Source organism: Balaenoptera musculus, chromosome X, assembly GCF_009873245.2.
Source record: "Balaenoptera musculus isolate JJ_BM4_2016_0621 chromosome X, mBalMus1.pri.v3, whole genome shotgun sequence".
In the NCBI taxonomy this organism is placed as follows: domain Eukaryota; kingdom Metazoa; phylum Chordata; class Mammalia; order Artiodactyla; family Balaenopteridae; genus Balaenoptera; species Balaenoptera musculus.
This window is the reverse complement of record NC_045806.1, coordinates 84,325,951-84,348,889: the sequence shown is the minus strand read 5'-3', so window position 1 is coordinate 84,348,889 and position 22,939 is coordinate 84,325,951. Positions and strand designations below refer to the sequence as shown.

Genomic DNA, 22,939 nt, shown 5'->3' with positions numbered 1-22,939 from the left:
GATATACCACAATTTAAAAAAAAATCCATTCACCTCTTAATGGGCATTTGGGTTGTTTCCAGTTTTTGGCTATTATAAATAATGCTATTACTATCATTCACATGCAAGTCTTTGCATGGACATATGCTCTTGCTTTTCTTGGGTTAATACCTAGAAATGGAATGTCTAGGTCATATGGGAGATATATGTTTAACTTTTTGAGAAACTACTAAAATGTTTTCCAGTGTGGTTGTATCATTTTACATTCCCACTGCAGTGTGCAAGAGTTCCAGTTGCTTCAAATCTTGGCCAACATTTGTTACACTTTTAATTTTAGCCGTTCTGATAAGAGCATAGTGGTATTTCATTGTGATTTTAGTTTGCATCTCCCTAATGATTAATGATGTTGAACATTTTTTCAGGTGCTTATTTGCTGTTTATATAGCTTCTTTGATGATACATTTGCTTAAATTTTTGGTTCATTTAAAAAATTTAGGTTTTTTTTTAAATTATAGAGTTTTGAGAGTTCTTTATATGTTCTGGATACAAGTCTTTGTCAGATGTACTATTTGCAAATATTTTCTTCCAGTCTATATAGTTTGTCTTTTTATTTTCTTATTAGCATCTTTCAAAGCACAGAGTTTTTAGTTTTAATAAAGTCTATTTTAGCAAGTTCTGGATCATGTTTTAGGTGTCATATCTAAGAAATCTTTACATTTTTTTGCATATGGATATCCAGTTTTCCCAGCACCATTTGTTGAAAAGACTATCAGTTCTCCGCTGAATTCCCTTGCATCTTTATAAAAATCAAATGACTATAAACATAAGAATTTATTTCTGGACCCTATTCTCTTCCAGTGTCTATCTGTATGCCACTACCACACTCCCTTGATTACTGTAGATTTATAATGTCTTGAAAACAGATTGTGTAAGTCTTCTAACTTGATTCTGCATGTTTTGAACCTCACAATATATTGTTTTTTAATTTTTTGCTTTAAGGAGTCAATTATATTTTTAAAGGAAATTTAAATAATATTTTTACCCACATATTTACTATAGCATGTGTTCTTCATTACTTTTTTTTTTTTTTTTAGGAGTGATTTTTTTTTAAATTTTTATTTATTTATTTATTTATGGCTGTGTTGGGTCTTCGTTTCTGTGCGAGGGCTTTCTCTAGTTGTGGCAAGTGGGGGCCACTCTTAATCGTGGTGCGTGGGCCTCATTATCGCGGCCTCTCTTGTTGCGGAGCACAGGCTCCAGACGCGCAGGCTCAGCAATTGTGGCGCACGGGCCCAGTTGTTCTGCGGCATGTGGGATCCTCCCAGACCAGGGCCCGAACCCGTGTCCCCTGCATTGGCAGGCAGACTCTCAACCGCTGCGCCACCAGGGAAGCCCCTTTCATTACTTTTTATAGACCCATATTTCTATTATTTCTATCTGGTATTACTTTTCTTCTGCCTGAAGGACTTCCTTTAACATTTTTTATAGTTGCAGGTCTGCTCGTGATTAATTCTTTCAATTTTTGCATGTTTGAAAAAGTCTTTGTTTCACCTCTGTTTTTGAATGACACTAGGTTTAGAATTCTAGGTTGACAGGTATTTTTCTTTCAGTATTTTAGAGATGTTCCACTGTCTTCTCATTTGCATTGTTTCCAATGGTAAATTTGCTTTCATCATTTTCTTTGTTCTTCTGTATCTAATGTGTTGTTTCCCTCCCGCCCCCCACCTGCTGGCTGCTTTTAAGATTTTCTCATTATCTCTGGTTTTAAAAAATTTGACTGTGCTGTGCCATGTGCTGCAGTTTTCTTTCTATTTCTTGTGCGTGAAGTTCATTGAGCTTCTTGGATCTGTGAATTCATAGTGTTCATCAAATTTAGAAAAAAATTTGGGCCAGTGTTTTCTCAAATATTTTTTCAGTGCCCCCATTTCCTTTGGTGACTCCAATGACATGCATATTAGGCAGCTTAAAGTTGTTCCATAGCTCATTAATGCTCTGTTCTTTTTCTTCAGTATTTTTTCTTTCTGTTTCATTTGGATAGCTTCTATTGCTGTCTTCAAGTTCAATAATGTTTTCTACTGCAATGTGTAATCTGCTGTTAATCCAATTCTGTGTATTTTTCATCTCAGACATTGTTTTTTTAATCTCTAGGTTTGATTTGGGTCTTTTTTAACACCTTTCATGTCTTTATTGAACTTTTTGAAATATGGAATACAGTTATAATAACTGTTTTAATGACTTTGCTAATTCTAACATTTGTGTTAGTTCTTGGTCAGTTTTTTTTTTTTTTTTTCATATTTATTTATTTATTTATTTATGGCTGTGTTGGGTCTTTGTTTCTGTGCGAGGGCTTTCTCCAGCTGCGGCAAGCGGGAGCCACTCTTCATCGCGGTGCGCGGGCCTCTCACTATTGCGGCCTCTCTTGTTGCAGAGCACAGGCTCCAGACGCGCAGGCTCAGTAGTTGTGGCTCACGGGCCTAGTTGCTCCGTGGCATGTGGGATCTTCCCAGACCAGGGCTCGAACCCGTGTCCCCGGCATTGGCAGGCAGATTCTCAACCACTGCGCCACCAGGGAAGCCCTCTTGGTCAGTTTTTGATTAATTTTTCTTCTCATCGTGCATGTATTTTCTTGCTATTTTGCATACCTGTTTATTTTTTATTGGGTACTAGATGTTGTAAATTTTACCTTGTTGGGTGCTGCATATTTTTATATTACTAGAAATATGCTCGAGCGCTGTTCTGGGATGCACTTGAATTACTTGAAACAGATTGATCCTTTCAGGTTCTTCTGTTTAGATTTGCTAGGCAGGACCAAAGCAGTGCACAGTCTAGGGCTTATTATTTCCCATTATGTAGGCAAGACCCTTCTGAGTACTCTGCCCAGTGCCCTATGAATCATGAGGTTTTCCAGTTTGACTGGTGGAACAGGCACTACTCCTGGTCGTGTGTGAGTGACAGGCACTGTTCTTTTGAATCCTTTCAGCTGGGGTTCTTTCTCTGGCCTAGGGTAATTTCCTCACAGGCATGCCATGTGCTGATCAGTCCTTTGCTGAATACTTGAGGGAGACCCTCTGCAGGTCTCTGAAGACCTCACTCTGTGTGGTTCTCTCAGGTACTCTGTCCTATGAACCCTAGCCAGACTCTTAGCTCTGTCATCTCCACTCAGGGAGTTCACCACGCTCTGCCTGTATTCGTCCTCCCTGCACCATGGCCTGGAAACTCTCTCAAGACAGTGAGCCTGGAAAATCAGAGGGCTCACCCTATTTGTTTCCTATTTCCCAGGGATCACAGTCCTCCATTGCCTGATATTCAGTGTCTTGAAAATCACCATTGTTTTATGTATTTTATCCATTTTGGGGGGTGGGGGGTCCAGGCAGGGTAAAAATCCATTCTTGGCCAGAAATAGAAGGCCACTGACATTTTATAATCCCAAATTTTCATGACCAATTATAATTTGTAGCCCAATTTCAATTCTAATTTTTCAAAAGTGTACATACCATCATGTTTCTTGACATAGGTAGATCAGTTCTAAATATCTGTTCAAAAGTATACAGAATCTGACATGCAGTGATGCAGATCTTTTCATATCACTCATCAGTTTCTGTGTAAAACATACTATCATTTGCTTAATAATAGCAGTTTGATTCAGGGTTTCTTGGTTAAACTAATATCCTTTGAAAGACACTGGTTTACTTTTTCATTTTCAGTGAGGTATAAATTTTACCAAAATTGTCCATTGCCCTTGGTCCAAACAGCAAAATGCTTTTGTCATATCACTTAAGTGGGACATGACTGATAATGGAAGAGAATTTATGTGCAAAACCAGCACATAATTATTACTTGTGGGTTTAGAGGAATAATTTAATACCAATTCAGCCTTTTTGCCCTTGAGCATGGGTCAATTTTTCTGGAATTCACTGTCATCTCTAAAGTTACCAGCATAGTTTCTCACTTAAAAAAAATGCCTGAAACTTTAAATGGTGTCTAGATGCACCATTTTTACCTCACACTTCATCTGTATTCTTTAATAGAAAATAAACGTCACTTTGTAAGACCCAGTCACATCTTAAAACACAAATGCACATATAAAAACTGACAAAAATAAAAATAGCTAAAACTTAGAGTGCACTCTCTGTGTTTACATTACTTTAAACACTACATATTTTAAAAACTCATTGAATCTTTATAACAAGCCCAAGATGGTAGGTATAGTTATTATCTTCCTTTTACAAATGAGGAAATTGAAGCACTGAGAGGTTTAGTCACTTGCCCAAGGTCACTCAGCTAGTAATTGATGAAGCTGAGATTCAAATTCAGGCAGTCTGAGTCCAGAGGCCATGCTTTTAACCATGACACCAGACTGTCTCAGGAAAATAAAAACACTTTGCTCTCAGCTCTAGTACCACTCTTCAGTTTCTGTGAGTTTAAGTTTAAACATATAAATACAAATAGATTTCTGGGTGAAGACATTCAGTAAGCATTTATTGAACTCATATTGTGTATCAGACACTATGCCAAGTAAGCTCTTGGGGGTATGAAGTCCATATACAGTGCCTCCCTTCAAGAAGGCCACATCTGGTGGAAATTTCTAGTTTGAGCATAAGTATTACCATCTTCACATTTATATGCGCATTGCATGTTTGGGAGAGGGAAGGGTACCAGTGTGCCCAGCAAATTAAACATGGAAAAATATGTTTTATTTGCTGCCCGGTGCAGGGACATTATTTGATGTTTTTCTAATTCACACCAGTTTCCATTTTGGGGACACCACAATGATTTTAAAGTCAAGTACTGTTCTTACAAGGACTTCTATACCTTTGATAATCTTTTTTATATTTTAGACCCTTGCCCAAGGTCATATAACTAATAAATATGGCTGCTCTGTTGAACTGGTCTTCAGAATTTAAGATAATTTGAGAGAGCTCCCCTCACCCCTTCTTGAAAACTAGCTGTGTTAGTGTTGGTGTTAATGTTCATTTATTAATTATTATTATCTTAATCTACAAGATTAGGGTATAAAATGGATATATCCATTTGGATAAATAATTCTACACATGTTCATGTGTTCTACAATTATATCAAGATTATTGTGTTGCTCAAGTTGTCTGTATATATACTAAGTTTTTATCTGCTTGTGCTATCAGTAGTTGACAGAGGTATATTAACCTCCCATTCTGATGGTAGATTTTTCAGTTCCCTCTTGCCTTTGTAAGTATTTGCATTAAAATATTATCCTGAGCAATAAATATATGTAATTTTCTAACTCAACAAACCATCTTTTCTAAAATATCTTCTAGTGGCCATGAGGCCCCACAAGGATGCTATATTAAGACATTTCATTCGAGTCTTGACACCCCACGACTAACATGGAACAAATTGTCCATCAGAGCTTGGGTTCGGACTTTCATGTTATCTGAGCTGTGGTCTTCTCAGTAGATAATCCTTACCCTTTTGACTATATACCTCTGACTGAATTTCAGTGAAGGGCCTTAACAAGTTTTCTTGGGCTTTGGTTTTGCCATTAAATCCTAGTGCTGTATCTGTCAATTGGGAGAATATGAAAAGTGACAGGTTTTCTAACCACAAATCTGTCTGGTTTTCTTCTTTGTGCCCCTATTATTTTTCTGAGTTACATTTTGCAAAACGTGATGTGCCATTTACCATAAAAATATATCACTTAACTCATTGCATATAAAAGCAGTGTTTCTATCCCATGTTTTCCTTTTTGAATTTCTAGAAAACATTCTACCGTATGATATGGGCATGGTGGTGGTGGTGGTGAGGCAGGCAGCAGGTTTCTTCTTTAAGATGTTAATGATAGATTTAGTACAATTATGAAGTTATGATTTCTTCTTTGGCATATGAGTTATTAAGAAGTATCTTTAAATTTCCAAAAGTATCAGGATTAAAAATTATCTTTTGTTATTGATTTCATATTTAATTTCCTTGAGGTCAGAGACCATGGTCTGTATGAGAATGGCTTCTTTGAAATTTACTGAGACTTGCATTATAACCTAGTACATGGTCATTTGGTGGTGGAGGGTTGGTAAATGTTCCATATGTGCTTGAAAAGAATATGATTTCCAATTGGATATAGAATTCTACATATGGCCATTAAATCAAGCTTATTTTGTTCAACTTGTCTATATATTCAGTAATTTTTTATCTGCTTGTACTATTAATAATTGAAAGAAGTATGTTAATCTCCCCCCCTTTTTTAAACAAATTCTAGACTATTTTATTTGTTGACTACAATTATCGGTATAGTGCTAGATAATTTACATAGATTACATCATTTTTTTTCCTTTTTTAATTGAAGTATAGTTAATGTACAATATTATGTAAGTTACAGGTGTACACTATAATGATTCACAATTATTAAAGGTTACATTTATAGTTATTGTAAAATATTAGCTATATTCCCTGTGTTGTATCCTTGTAGCTTATTTTATATAATCTCCCATTTTGATGGTCCATTTTTCAATTTCTCTCTCTAGTTGTACATAATCTTCCTTTATATATTTGGAGGTGTTTTATTAGTGCCTATTAATAAAACATACTAGGTTTTTTTACTCTATGTAGTGGTCTTATCTTTTATAATGCTTTTATTATTTTGAAGTTTTATTTTTTAGATATTAATATAACTACCTCAACTTTATTTAGGTTTACATTTATCTGGTATATTTTTTCCATCTTTTTTACTTTCAGTCCTTCCTGATCTTTATGTTTTAGATGTGTCCCGCGTGAAATGGCACATAGCTGGATTTTTAAATTTTATATAGTCTGTTAACCTCTGTATTTTAAAGGATGAATTTTACTCATATATTTTTTTGTTTGTTGATATATTGGAGCTTGTTTTTACCATCTTATGTTTTGCTTTCTATTTGTTTCAGTTTTTCTATGCTTTTTCTCCTTGCCTTTAAAATTTTTTTCTTATTCTGTTTTATTTTCCCCACTACTGACTCTGCAAGATTGCATCTCAAGTGAGCTGGCTAGTAACAGGGTTAACATTGGAAATAGCAACCTATGGTCTAAGGTGGGGTTGGGGTTGGGATGTGGCTTTTCTAAAAGGAGTCACATTGGCAAGTGATGGGGGAGAGGAGGCAGGGAGCTGATGGAGGTCATGGCTGATGGATTCTAAAAACTTTTTTTTTTTTACAAGGGTGAAACAAGGATGTCTGATGGGAACTAGGGGAAAGGGAAGTGGGGGATGTGAGATGAATGAGGGCTTAAAATAGAACCTGAAAGGACTAGGTAAGGGAACTGAACTAAAGGCACGTAAAAAGACTTATGGGTGACAGTGAGGGTGCAGCTGAGATTGTAGACCAGGAATTATGTAGGACCTGGGTATAGGAGCAGACAAGGCAGACTATAGCATTGGTACAGGTTTGGAATTTTGATGGACAGTTGCTGCAGAGAGATGAAGGTGCATGGATATGGAAGATACTGGTGGGAGTGGTTCTAATGTTGAGCCATCTGGAGTCCAGGATGGGTAGCGAAGGAAGATAGATCAACAGAAGGCAAGTAGACCAAGAGAAAATGGAGGATGGGCTCAAGAGACTGTGGTCTTGATGAGGTTGAAGAACAGGTGTAGTGGGAGTAAGCTGTAATTGAAAAGTAGGGATTCTTGAATTTAAGATTTCAGAGGGGGCAATTCTGGTTGGTCAAGTCCATGAGTGAAAAATAAAGGGAAGATGTACAGTATTAGCAGTTCCATTTTGTTATGGTGCTGTCTTTGTTTCCTCAATGACGCTGTTACTTCCTTGGCTTTTACTATTACTTGGTCTCATTATTGTGCCAATGTGCTTGTCTCATCACAGAACTCTGCTGCCTCTCCACAAACATCAATTTTCTAATAAATCTGGTTTTGCTCTCATTTCCAGTACGCCTGTGCCATTCTTGGTCTTTAATTGCCAGGCAATTGGTGATACCTATTTTATCTAGGAGCCGCTGATTTTTTGCCAGTTCTTCAGCCATAATCACACATATGGGAATTCATTTCCACAATGCTTTTGATTGCTCTGTTCAATATTTTATAATCGCTTTGGCCGTGATCCTGCCTGGACAGAGCCAGTAGAGCACTAGCTCTAGAATCTGATTGCCTGGGCTTGAATTCCAGCAACTGCAATTACTTTTTGTTTATTCTTGGGCAAGTTAACCTAACCTCTCCTGAGTCCTCATCTATAAAATGTGGATAATAATAGTACTCATTCTTGGGGTTGTTGTGAGGATTAAATTAGTTAATATATGTAAAGTACTTGTTGCCTGGCATGTAATAAATTCTCAATAAATGGAACTGTTGGGGTGATGATGACAGTGATGATGATCAACAGTAGTGGTGGCATATGCAACACAATGTGCCAAATACAGTGTTAGGTGCTGGGCCAGATACACAGAAGAATGTTGAAAACGTCCTTGTTCTCATGGAGAGTATATATTCTCCTTGGGGATAAGAATTAAGAATATTTCCTCAAGACTACCTAAGAAAGGGCCTGTGAAAGAGGCTTAGCATCTTATAGTTCATTAAAGACCAAGAAATAGTGAAGTCAAGAAAATATTGAGATTTCTGGAACCTGTGTTGCTTTGCTGTGTTGTTTATATTCTTTATTGTATTGTCGGTAATTAGTTAAAAAAAGTGAAAAGCGCTTGTGTAGTTTCAAGGGAGAGCAGAGAAGGTAAGTATGATCCTCATTTCCTTTCTCATGCTCTGTCCATCCTGGGCTGTTTGACTCTCATGACAACCAAATCTGTATTTTCAGATGCAGTCTCTCTTCCTGAGGTACAGCTTTATGCCTCCAATTACTTCCAGAACCTAATTATCTGGATATCCAGTATGCAGCACAAACTCAATATGACTGAAATGAAACTTCTTGCCTTATTTCCACACCTGTTTCTTCTCTTACAGCCCTTATCACTGTCAGGACTGTTACTAGTCAGTTGTTTAACCTTGACATACACAGTAGGCATCTTTGCCTTCACCTTCTTCATCCTCTCCACTCAATCAGTCACTCCATTCTATCAGTTCTACTTCTCAGACCTATTCTGTGTTCTTTTGTCTTCTTGTTCTGGTTTAGGCCTGCCCTGCAGCAGATTCAGCGAGTACGTGTACTCCAAACGTGTGTTCCAAACATTGTGATGGGACCTTTAACACACATTATTTAATTTTCTTGACAAATTTGAGAGGTAGGTCATTTCGTAGATGAGAAACCAGAGGATGACAGAAATACAATGACTTTGCCTAGTTGGTTAGAAGCATAGTTAAGTAAACCTAGGTTGTCTTTTTGTCTGGATTATTATAATAATCCCTCTGTCTCCTTTGAATTGTTTTCTTTTTTGAAATTTAAAAGTAAGACACGTTTGGGCTTCCCTGGTGGCGCAGTGGTTGGGAATCTGCCTGCCAATGCAGGGGACACGGGTTCGAGCCCTGGTCTGGGAAGATCCCACATGCCGCAGAGCAACTAAGCCCGTGAAGCACAACTACTGAGCCTGCGCGTCTGGAGCCTGTGCTCCGCAATGGGAGAGGCCGTGACAGTGAGAGGATTCCTACGCACCGCGGTGAAGAGTGGCCCCCGCTCGCCGCAACTGGAGAAAGCCCTCGCACAGAAACGGAGACCCAACACAGCCAAAAATAAATAAATAAATTAATTAATTAATTAAAAAAAAAAGTAAGACACGTTTGTTAAAAAAAAATCAGAACTATGTAAAGTAAAAAGTAAAAGTTGCCCCCTTGCAGTTCTGCTTCCCAAGAGAAACCAATAATAATGGGTTTTGTTCTAGATCATTTTCTTTGCATATACAAATGTATAGATAAATACTTTACCAAAGAGATCATTCAAGTGCAGTTCTGAAATGACTTTTTTTTCCCACTCAGGAACATATTTTCATACAGATCTACCACATTTTTTAAATGGATACATAGTATGCCATCATATGGAAGTATTGTTTAATGATTTCTCTGTTAAAGAACTTGTTTTTGCTCTTACAAATAATATTGCAGTAACTTTCTTGTATGTATACCTTGCATACACATTTATGTGAATATTTCTATTAGGTAGGTTCTTAGATGTGGTATTGCTTGCCTAAGGAGTATGCATATTTTACAATGTGTTACTAACTGTACTTCAATTTGTCTTTTGAATCAGTCTTCCATACTATAGCTGGAGCGATCTTTGTAAAACAAATTTGAGTATGTGATTTCCCAATATCAAAAACAAAGCAACAACAAAGATGCTCGATGGATTTCTATTGTCTATGTCATCAGTTTTAAAATTCTTAATTTTTAAGAGTATTCGAGAGCTACATAATCTGGTTCCAACCTGTATTTCCTACCATTCTCCTCAACCAACAAACATATACTCTATTCTATAAGGTAAAATCCACCTGCTCTGTAAAACCTTCCACATGTATAGTTCTCTCTCTTCCCTCTCTAGGCAAGATAGAACAAGTTACTCCCTTCTCTAAGTTCCCATAACAATTTATTATCCCTTTTTTTTTATTTTTTTTTATATTATCCCTTTAATAGCACTTTGTACACTGTACTGTGTGTGTCTGTCTCCCCCTACTACTCTGTGACCTTCTTAAAGACAAGAACTGTGCCTTACTCATCTCTGTATCCCCAGCACTTTGCCCAATACCTGTGATTGGGTTCTCAACAAATGTGCATGAAATAGGTGAAGATATTCTTGAGGTAGTGTTAGCAATAAGGACTTTGGGAGATAGAGTAGGTGACAGCAGTTTTGAAGTGTAGCAGAAAGCTGACTGCATCCTGGGAACATGGATGCCGGTCAGGAAAGGGGAAATGGGTTTCAACTGGCAGAGGTCCCTGTGTGGTTTTCTCTGTGGTCTGATTATTTGGCTTAATAGACTTGTTACTTGAGAACATTAAAAAAATTGAAAATTGGGATGATTGAGGATACACTTTGGTGGAGGGGGAATTTGACTCAGCTGTTCTGTGCTCTTTCCAGACTTATGTTGAAAGACCCAACCCTTTGCCAGAGTCGTGAATAAGTTTTTCTTCTTGAAAAATCAAAGCCTCTTCATTTTCAGGGTAGGATTCACCTGGGAGTAGGAATGGTAAATTGGTCACATACTTCTATGTTATCTCTAGCCTGGCTCAAGGTGGAGGTAGCCCACCGAAAGGCTCTAGGGCTGTGGGCCTCTTCTGGAGTAAATTACCTGTGCGAAATTATTTCTTATCTTATTTCAGGCAACTCTGGGGTAGCTCTCCTGGCCTGGTAGCTTTGAAGAAAGAAGAGTAGAAGGAAAAACTAGAATAAGTCATGTCGGAGATACTTGACCTCTCTTTTCTGTCTGAGGTGGAAAGGGATTTGATCCTCAGTGTTCTACAACGAGATGAGGAGCTCCGAAAAGCAGATGAGAAAAGGATTAGGTAAGAGTCCCAGAAAAATCAAGGGCTCCCAGGCCTTTAACCAATGATACCTGGACTTTTCCTTATACTTCTCATCTGACTTTCAGAGGAACTTGTGTATGAGGTTTACAACTCCTCAGTGAGTCAGGTTGGGCTCTGAGGTTGTTGCTTTCACAGAACCAAATAGTCTTACTGTCTCTACCCCTCAACCCATCTCCATCCAGCCTATGCAGATTTCAAATCACTTGTGTTTCTCTTTTGGGTCTTGGCAGGCGACTGAAGAATGAGTTACTGGAGATAAAAAGGAAAGGGGCCAAAAGGGGCAGCCAACACTATAGTGATCGGACCTGTGCCCGGTGCCAGGAGAGCCTGGGCCGTTTGACTCCCAAGACCAACACTTGTCGGGGTTGTAATCACCTGGTGTGTCGGGACTGCCGCATCCAGGAAAGCAATGGTACTTGGAGATGCAAGGTGTGCGCCAAGGAAATGTGAGTGTTAACTTATGGCTGAGTAGAGAGAAGAAATGGGGCCCCAGTTGTGGTTAGAATTTCTCCCCTCATCCTTTGTTGGTTGAATGTCAAGGGCCATTTTTTTTAATCCATATGTCATTTTCTTTTATTCCTTTGCAGAGAGCTGAAGAAGGCAACTGGAGACTGGTTTTATGACCAGAAAGTGAATCGCTTTGCTTACCGCACCGGCAGTGAGATAATCAGGATGTCCCTGCGCCGCAAACCTGCAGGTACCGGACCTGTCGGGAAATGGTTCCTTGAGATGCTTGACCCTCTGCTGTGGGTGATAGACCCTCTGCTGTGGAATCTTAGTGTATTCTTATTGGTGGTGTCTTCACTCCATGAGCTCAGCCTGTTTGTAGGGAACATGAGGATTGTGTTGCCATCCTTTCTGCAAGCGTGCTGTGTTTCCCTTCCCCCCCTCATCACCACCCCTCTGCCATGCTTTTGTTTGTCTTGAAGTGAATAAAAGAGAGACAGTGGGACAGTCCCTCCTTCATCAGTCACAGATGGGCAATATCTGGCCAGGAAGAAAGATCATTCAGGAGCAACAGAAGGAACCCAGGTAAGAACCAAGCAATCATTTAAAGAACTGCTACACATTCCTTTAATTCTTTTATTTTTTTACTTCTATTTGTAAAATAATAGATGCTCATTGTAGGAAAATTTGGAAAGTACAGAAAAGAATAAAGAAGGAAGAAAAAAAAGCTTCCTAATCCTGCAACCCACATATAAACATTAACATTTTGGTATATTTACTTTGTGCTTTATAAGAACAATTTGAAGACAAATACAGATAACACATACTCATTATTAAACATTTAACCAGTATAGGAAACAATAAAGAAATCAACAAATCACACAAATTCTTACTACCCCAGTATTCATATTATGTGAAAATTATTTCAGATATCTTTTGTGCATATATGTAAATAGAGGGATGGGTGGATGGATAGACTGAAAAACCTTTATAATATTGGGTCATAATATATTAAATTAAAAGCTTTGTTTAATTTTACTTGAATTTGACAGAATAAAACACTGAAATAAAATACAGGAATTGCTAATCTTCAGATGAATGTTTCTTTACCATAAAAGATATTAGTCATTAATATCCATTTAAGCTTAAGAAAAAATATTATGAAAACCATTGAGCAGTTAGTCATTTTTTTGTAGTGTCTTTTTGGTAACAGCCTTATCAAGCTCTAATTCATACACCATATCATTCACCTATTAATAGTGTACAATGCAATGGTTTTTAGTATATACACAGAATGGTGCAACCATCACCTCAATTGATTTTAGAACTTTTTGTCACCTTAAAAAGAAACCCTGTACCCTTTAGCTATCAGTGACTCCCCAACCTCCATATCTTTCCCATCCCTAAACAGTCACTGATCTACTTTTAATTTCTATATATTTGCCTATTTTGGACATTTTATTTAATTAGAATCGTACAGTATGTGGTCCTTTGTGACTGTCTTGTCTCACTTAACATAATGTTTTCAAGGTTCATCCATGTTGAAGCATGTATCAGTACTTCATTTCTTTTTATTGCCAAATAATATTCCATTATATGTATATACCCCCATTTGTTTATCCATTCATCTGTTGATGGACATTTGGATTGTTTCCACTTTTTGGACTAATGCTATTATGAACATTTGTATTGAGTTTTTGTGGGGACATATGTTTTCATTTCTCTTAGAAAGATACCTAAGAGTGGAGTTGCTAGGTCAAATGATCATTTAGTCATTTTGTAAATCTACCTTTTTCAATATTAAACATTATCAGTGGACTCTACTATGAAGAAGGAGGAGGAGATTAGCTTCCTTACACTTCCTCCTAACACTTTCCCCTACTCCCACTTTTTATTAATCAAATTATTTTTACTTTGTCAGGGCTTACAACATTTACATTCTGTTATGCAATCATAAACCATCTGCTTGTTTTATCTGTTTGTTTAGTTTTAGTTCATATTTAAAAGATTCTTATGCTTACAACCAGGCTTTGGCCCATGGTTCATCTATATTTCTGAATCCTTTACTTTGACTTATTTCTTGATTGTCAGGATTTTATCATTGAGAAGTTCCTTCAAGAAGAGGTCGTGGGTGCTATATTCATTTCACTCTTTCATGTTAAGAATGTCTGCCTAGTCCCTTTATGAATTTGAATGATGTCTTGGCTGGATATTATATTCTTGGGTTACACTTTCTTTCCCTTAGAATATTGTAGACATTACTCCATTGTCTTCTGTCACTGAATGTAACTGAAGAAGTCTTAGGCCAGCTAGCCTTTTGTTTTTCTCCCTTGTAGGTAACACACACTCTGTGTGTGTGTGTGTGTGTGTGTGTGTGTGTGTGGTGTGTGTGCGTGCACATATACATGCATGCACACATGTGTGTGTGTCTGAATATGCCTGAAAATTTCCTTGTATTTTTCTTGAAGTTTAGTAACTTAACAAGGATAGATCTCAATGGTGATCATCCTGTTTCATTTTTCCCTAATACACAGTGTACGCTTGATGAATTCTTTCTTCATTGATGGAAAATTTTTCTGCATTGTATCCTGTGAACTCTTTCTATTTCACTAGTTGAGTTCTCCACTTCAGAGACATTGGATTTCTTCATCTTCCATTTCTGTCCTTTTACTATCAAATGCAAAAGAAAAAGAGAAAGGTGAAAGCAATTAATCATAATGACCCAACCCTTTCTTCTGTGCTATTACTTTGATTTTCAGCCATTTTCTTTCTTCCATTTCTTCCCTTCTTCCCTCCCCCCTTCCTTTGTGCTGTATCTAATTTACTGATTTGAATGAATGATCTTGTTTAGGTTTTAATTTATTCTTTGCTCTCAGTTTTCCTTTTTCTCTAATTTTGTTGTTTCATCATCTTGTATTGAGCTCTTATGCCTTATCAAATCTATATTCTTATTAAGTTCCTGTGTAAATCTAAAGCATTCACAAAAAAGCTACTTATTTTCCTATGGTTATATTCTTCTCCACAATGAGTTCTTTGTTCATCATGCAAGTTCTTTCTATTTCTCCCCACCCCATGTCATATTTATGTATCTTCTAGACCACTTCTTTTCATTCTACTCATGTTTAACATGGGAGGTTCTGTCTGTATTTTTTGTTTGCTCTGATATAGTGTGTGAATTCTTCTTGACAGGCTTTTCATCTCAACTTGACACAATTTATCTCTTCTCCACACTCAATTATACTTTAGTTTAAGGATAGAAGTTACTTTCTACAAAAGACCTGTACTCCAAAAACTATAAGAGGCTGATGAAAGAAATTAAAGACCACACAAACATACTATTATGTTCTTCAGTTGGACGAATCAATATTGTTAAAATGACCATACTACCCAAGGCGATCTACAGATTCAATGCAGTCCCTATCAAATTACCAATGGTATTTTTCATAGAACTGGAACAAGAAATTTAAAAATTTGTATGGAAACACAAAAGACCCTGAGTAGCCAAAACAATCTTGAGAAAGATGAATGGAGCTGGAGGAATCAAGTGCCCTGACTTCAGACTATACTACACAGCTACAGTAATCAAAATAGTATGGTACCAGCACAAAAACAGACACATAGATCAATGGAACAGGATAGAAAGCCCAGAAATAAACCCACACACTTATGGTCAATTAATCTATGACAAAAGAGGCAAGAATATACAACGGAGAAAAGACAGTCTCTTCAGTCAGTGGTGTGGGGAAAACTGGACAGTTACATGTAAAAGAGTGAATTTAGAGCATTCTCTAACACCATATACAAAAATAAACTCAAAATGGATTAAAGACCTAACTATAAGACCAGATACCATAAAACTCCTAGAGGAAAATGTAGGCAGGACACTCTTTGATATAAATTGCAGCAATATTTTTTTGGACCTGTCTCCTAGAGTAATGGAAACAAAAGCAAAAATAAACAGATGAGACCTAGTTAAACTTGAAAGCTTTTGCACAGCAAAGGAAATCATAAGCAAAATGAAAAGACAACCTACAAAATGGGAGAAAATATTTGCAAATGATGTGGCTGACAAGGGATTAATTTCCAAACTAAACAAACAGTTCATACAGCTCAATATCAAAAAACCAAACAACCCAAACAAAAAATGGGCAGAAGACTTTTAATAGACATTTCTCCAAAGAAGACATACAGATGGCCAACAGGCACATGAAAAGATGCTCAACATTGCTAATTACTAGAAAAAAACAAATCAAAATGATAATATGGTACCACCTCACACTGGTCAGAATGGCCATCATCAAAAAGTCTACAAATGATAAATTCTGGAGAGGGTGTGGATCAAAGAGAACCCTCCTGCGCTGTTGGTGGGAATGTAAATTGGTGCAGCCACTATGCAAAATAGTATGGAGGTTCCTTAAAAAACTAAAAATGGAGTTGCCATATGATCCAACAATCCCACTCCTGGGCATATATATGGAAAAGACAAAAACTCTAATTCGAAAAGATACATGCACCCCAAGGTTCATAGCAGCACTATTCACAATAGCCAAGACATGGAAGCAATTTAAGTGTCCATCAACAGATGAATGGACAAAGAAGACGTGGTACATATATACAATGGAATACTACTCAGCCGTAAAAAAAGAAAGAATGCCATTTGGAGCAACATGGATGGACTTAGAGATTATCATACTAAGTGAAGTAAGTCAGACAGAGAAAGACAAATACCATATGATATCACTTATATGTGGAATCTAGAATATGATACAAATAAACTTATTTACAAAACAGAAATAGACTCACAGACATAGAAAACAAATTTATGGTTACCAAAGGGGAAAGGGGTAGGGAGGGATAAACTGGGAATTTGGGACTAGCAGATATACACTACTATATACAAAACAGATAAACAACAAGGACCTACTGTATAGCACAGGGAACTATATTCAATATCTTGTAATAACCCATAATGGAAAAAAATCTGAAAAAGAATATATATATATATATGCATATAACTGAATCACTTTGCTGTACACCTGAAACATTGTAAATCAACTATACTTCAATAAAAAGTAAATAAAATAAAATACAATACTTGGGAAAAAAGAAATTGCTTTCTATATACTTCTTTTCTGTAACCCGAGGGGAGGGGCAAAAGACAGCTTGGGGATCTGGGTTTCAGTCTCCTGAAATTCTCTTAAATGTCTGGGCTCACTCAATCCAGCTCTGTATGCATCCTCTAGCTCATACCAGTGACCCTGAGAGATGACATCCCCCAGCAGGCTTGTCTGCCTCTGTTGGGATCTCCCAGTCATACCTGGGGCTGCAAATCTTGAGGATTTTTGTTTTCCTTGTCTTACCCCAGGACTGCCTGCTCACTTAATCTGTATGTCTCCGCATTGGAAGGAGTTTTGCTGAGCTAGATCTTTCTTCTGTCTTCTTAGCCATGACTTTTTCAACTTTATGACTTGAGGCTTTATTCCTTTCCTCATTTGGCTGCTGCTGGTGAATTTTTGACTTTTTATTTGTGTTTTTTTCCCCTAACTTTCCTTCGGCCAAAGAGAAATGACTTTATCATGTTTTATATGGTTGATGAAAAGCAATATAGAAATATATCAGATGAGTCCCCAGTAAGCTCACTTCCTCTGCCCCAGACAGTTCTTGTTACCAGTCATTAATAATTTTGATATATGGACTACCAGACTGTCTAAATTTACAAATATGGGTTGGGTTTTTCAAGTTTTAATTTCTTTTTACAAAAGGATCGTACTGTATACATGTTAAGTGAAAAAAATGAGACAGAATTTAAAAAACTCAAGAATACAGATAATATGGAAAATGGGCAAAAGATTTGAACATTTTACCAAAGACAATATACAGATGTCAAATAAACACATGAAAAGATGCTCAACATCATTAGTCATAAGGGAAATGCAAATTAAAATCATTATACGATGCTACTGTGTACCCACTAGAATGGCTAAAATTATAAAAGACTGACTATACCAGTTTTTTTTAATTTAAATTTTTTATTGAAGTATAGTCAATTTACAATCTTGTGCTAATTTCTGCTGTATAGCAAAGTGACTCAGTTATGCACATATATACATTATTTTCAAATATTTTTTTCTGTTATGAATTATCCCAGGAGATTGGATATAGTTCCCTGTGCTATATGGTAGGACCTTGTTATCCATTCTAAAAGTAATAGTTTGCATCTATTAACCCCAAACTCCCTGTCCATCCCTCTCTCTCCTCCTATCCCCCTTGGCAACCACAAGTCTGTTCTCTATGTCTGTGAGTCTATTTCTGTTTTGTAACTAGGTTCATTTGTACCATAGTTTAGATTCCACATATAAGTGATATCATATGATATTTGTCTTTCTCTTTCTGACTTCACTTAGTAAGATAATCTCTAGTTGCATCTATGTTGCTGCCAGTGGCATTATTTCATTCTTTTTTATGGCTGAGTAGTATTCCATTGTATGTGTGTACCATATCTTCTTTATCCATTTATCTGTCGATGGACATTTAGGTTGTTTCTATGTCTTGGTTATTGTGAACAGTGCTGCTTTGAACACAGGGTTGCATGTATCTTTTTGAATTATAGTTTTGTCTGGGTATATGCCCAGGAGTGGGATTGCTAGATCATATGGTAACTCTACTTGTAGTTTTCTGAGGAACCTCCATACTGTTTTGCATAGTGGCTGCACCAATTTACATTCCCACCAACAGTGTAGGAGGATTCCCTTTTCTCCACACCCTCTCCAGCATTTGTTACTTGTAGACTTTTTGATGATGGCCAGTGTGAGGTGGTACCTCATTATAGTTTTGATTTGCATTTCTCTAATTAGTGATGTTGAGCAGCTTTTCATGTGCCTGTTGGCCATCTGCATGTCTTCTTTGGAGAAATGTCTGTTAAAGTCTTCTGCCCATTTTTCAATTGGGTTGTTTGTTTTTCTGTTGTTGAGTTGTATGAGCTGTTTGTATATTTTGGAGATTAAGCCCTTGTCGGCTGCATCATTTGCAAATATTTTCTCCCATTCTGTAGGTTGTCTTTTCGTTTTGTTTATGGTTTCATTTGCTGTGCAAAAGCTTGTAAGTTTGATTAGGTCCCATTTGTTTATTTTTGTTTTTATGTCTATTGCCTTGGGAGACTGACCTAAGAAAATATTACTACAGTTTATGTCTGAGAATGTTTTGCTTAGGTTCTCTTCTAGTTTTATGGTGTCATTTTTTTTTTTTAATGTGATGATCCATTTTGTTTATTTATTTATTTATTTATTTATTTATTTATTTATTTATTTATGGCTGTGTTGGGTCTTCGTTTCTGTGCGAGGGCTTTCTCTAGTTACGGCAAGTGGGGGCCACTCTTCATCGCGGTACGCGGGCCTCTCATTATCGCGGCCTCTCTTGTTGCGGAGCACAAGCTCCAGACGCGCAGGCTCAGCAATTGTGGCTCATGGGCTTAGTTGCTCCGTGGCATGTGGGATCTTCCCAGACCAGGGCTCGAACCCGTGTCCCCTGCATTGGCAGGCAGACTCTCAACCACTGCGCCACCAGGGAAGCCCAGTGTCATGTCTTATATTTAAGTCTTTAAGCCATTTTGAGTTTATTTTTGTGCATGGTGTGAAGGTGTGTTCTAACTTCATTGATTTATATGCAGCTGTCCAACTTTCCCAGCACCACTTGCTAAAGAGACTGTCTTTTTACTATTTTAGATTCTTGCCTCCTTTGTCAAAGACTGACTGTAGGTGTGTAGGTTTATTTCTTGGCTGTCTATTCTGTTCCATTGATCCATATGTCTCTTTTTGTACCAATACCACTCTGTTTTGATTACTGTAGCTTTGTAGTATTTTCTGAAGTCTGCAAGAGTTATGTCACCTGCAGGCAGGTGTTTTTTTTTCCCTCAGAATTACTTTGACAGTTCTGGGTCTTTTATGGTTCCATGTAAATTTTTGGATTATTTGTTCTAGTTCTGTGAAAAATGTCATGGGTAATTTGATAGGGATCACATTAAATCTGTAGATTGCTTTGGGTAGTATTGCCATTTCAACAATATTAAATCTTCCACTCCAAGAGCATGGGGTATCTTTCCATTTCTTTGAATCCTCTTTAATTTCCTTTATTAATGTTTTATAGTTCTCAGCATATAAGTCTTTCATCTCCTTGGTCAGGTTTATTCGTAGGTATTTTTTTTGGTGCAATTCTAGAAGGTATTTTTTTTTACATTCTCTTTCTGATATTTCATTGTCAGTGTAAAGATGCAGTCGATTCTGGGTGTCAATCTTGTATCCTGATACTTTGCTGAACTCATTTATTAGATCTAATAGTTTTTGTGTGGAGTCCTTAGGGTTTTCTATGTATAGTATCATGTCATCTGCATATAGTGACAATTTTTCCTCTTCCCTTCCAATATGGATACCTTTTATCTCTTTTTCTTGTCTGTGGCTAGGACTTCCAGTACTATGTTGAATAGAGGAGGTGAGAGTGGGCATACTTGTCTTGTTCCAGAGTTGAGCACGAAGGCTTTCAGCTTTTCACCATTGAGTATTACAATGGCTGTGGGTTTGTCATAAATGGCTTTTATTATGTTGAGGTATGTTCCCTCTATACCCATTTTGGTAAGAGTTTTTATCATCAATGGATGTTGAATTTTGACTTTTTCTGCATCTACTGAGAGGATCATGTGGTTTTTGACTTTTCTTTTGTTTATGTGGTGTATTACATTGATTGTTTTGCATATGTTGAACCATCCTTGTGAACTTGGGATGAATCCCACTGGTTGTGGCATATGATCTTTTTTAATGTGTTGTTGGATTCGGTTTGCTAATATTTTGTTGAGAAGTTTTGCATCTATATTCATCAAAGTTATTGGCCTATAATTTTCTTTTTTTCATGGTATCTTTGTCTGGTTTTGGTATCAGGGTGATGCTGGCTTCAAAGAATGTCTTTGGGAGTGATCGCTCCTCTTCAATCTTTTGGAAAAGTTTGAGAAGGATCAGTATAAGTTCTTCTTTGTGTGTTTGCTAGAATTCGCCTGTGAAGCGATCTGGTTCTGGACTTTTGTTTGTAGGGAGTTTTTTTTTTAACATCTTTATTGGAGTATAATTGCTTTACAATGGTGTGTTAGTTTCTGCTTTATAACAAAGTGAATCAGCTATACATATACATATATCCCCATATCTCCTCCCTCTTTCGTCTCCCTCCCACCCTCCCTATCCCACCCCTCTAGGTGGTCACAAAGCACCGAGCTCATCTCCCTGTGCTATGCGGCTGCTTCCCACTAGTTATCGGTTTTACATTTGGTAGTGTATATATGTCCATGCCACTCTATCACTTCGTCCCAGCTTACTCTTCCCCCTCCCCGTGTCCTCAAGTCCATTCTCTACATCTGCGTCTTTATTCCTGTCCTGCCCCTAGGTTCTTCAGAACCATTTTTTTTTTTAGATTCCATATATATGTGTTAGCATACAGTATTTGTTTTTCTCTTTCTGACTTACTTCACTCTGTATGACAGACTCTAGGTCCATCCACCTCACTACAAATAACTCAACTTCATTTCTTTTTATGGCTGAGTAATATTCCATTTTACATATGTGCCACATTTTCTTTATCCATTCATCTGTCGGTGGACACTTTAGGTTGCTTCCGTGTCCTGGCTATTGAAAATAGAATTGCAATGAACATTGTGATACATGACTCTTTTTGAATTATGGTTTTCTCGGGGTATATGCCAAGTAGTGGGATTGCTGGGTCCTATGGTAGTTCTATTTTTAGTTTTTTAAGGAACCTCCATACTGTTTTCCATAGTGGCTGTATCAATTTACATTCCTACCAGCAGTGCAAGAGAGTTCCCTTTTCTCCACACCCTCTCCAGCATTTATTGTTTGTAGATTGTTTGATGATGGCCATTCTAACTGGTGTGAGGTGATACCTCATTGTAGTTTTGATTTGCATTTCTCTAATGATAAGTGATGTTGAGCATTCTCTCATGTGTATGTTGGCAATCTGTATATCTTCTTTGGAGAAATGTCTATTTAGGTCTTCCACCCATTTTTGGATTGGGTTGTTTGTGTTTTTGATATTGAGTTGCATGAGCTGCTTGTAAATTTTGGAGATTAATCCTTTGTCAGTTGCTTCATTTGCAAATATTTTCTCCCATTCTGAGGGTTGTCTTTTCGTCTTGTTTATGGTTTCCTTTGCTGTGCAAAAGCTTTGAAGTTTCATTAGGTCCCATTTGTTTATTTTTGTTTTTCTCTAGGAGGTGAGTCAAAAAGGATCTTGCTGTGATTTATGTCATAGAGTGTTCTGCGTATGTTTTCCTCTAAGAGTTTTATAGTGTCTGGCCTTACATTTAGGTCTTTAATCCATTTTGAGTTTATTTTTATGTATGGTGTTAGGGAGTGTTCTAATTTCATTCTTTTACTTGTAGCTGTCCAGTTTTCCCAGCACCACTTATTGAAGAGGCTGTCTTTTCTCCATTGTATATTCCTGCCTCCTTTATCAAAGATAAGGTGACCATATGTGCGTGGGTTTATCTCTGGGCTTTCTATCCTGTTCCATTGATCTATATTTCTGTCTTTGTGCCAGTACCGTACTTTCTTGATTACTGTAGCTTTGTAGTATAGTCTGAAGTCAGGGAGCCTGATTCCTCCAGCTCCGTTTTTCTTTCTCAAGATTGCTTTGGCTATTCAGGGTCTTTTGTGTTTCCATACAAATTGTGAAAACTTTTGTTCTAGTTCTGTGAAAAATGCCAGTGGTAGTTTGATAGGGATTGCACTGAATCAGTAGATTGCTTTGGCTATTCGGGGTCTTTTGTGTTTCCATACAAATTGTGAAAACTTTTGTTCTAGTTCTGTGAAAAATGCCAGTGGTAGTTTGATAGGGATTGCACTGAATCAGTAGATTGCTTTGGCTATTCGGGGTCTTTTGTGTTTCCATACAAATTGTGAAAACTTTTGTTCTAGTTCTGTGAAAAATGCCAGTGGTAGTTTGATAGGGATTGCACTGAATCTGTAGATTGCTTTGGGTAGTATAGTCATTTTCACAATGTTGTTTCTTCCAGTCCAGGAACATGGTATATCACCCCATCTGTTTGTGTCA

General features: G+C 37.2%; 1 protein-coding gene across 7 annotated transcripts in view; it reads left to right on the top strand.

Moving 5' to 3' along the window:
* The window catches only part of SYTL4 (synaptotagmin like 4), a 79,525-nt gene that overhangs the window by 28,942 nt on the left and 27,644 nt on the right, over window positions 1-22,939 (top strand). For all 7 annotated transcript variants that reach the window (XM_036840926.1, XM_036840924.1, XM_036840922.1 and 4 more), the window contains 4 exons: window positions 11,183-11,365; window positions 11,617-11,832; window positions 11,974-12,083; window positions 12,316-12,418. In XM_036840926.1, coding sequence (XP_036696821.1) covers window positions 11,256-11,365; window positions 11,617-11,832; window positions 11,974-12,083; window positions 12,316-12,418 — 539 coding nt within the window. In that variant the 5' untranslated portion in view covers window positions 11,183-11,255. The remainder of the gene's footprint in view (window positions 1-11,182; window positions 11,366-11,616; window positions 11,833-11,973; window positions 12,084-12,315; window positions 12,419-22,939) is intronic.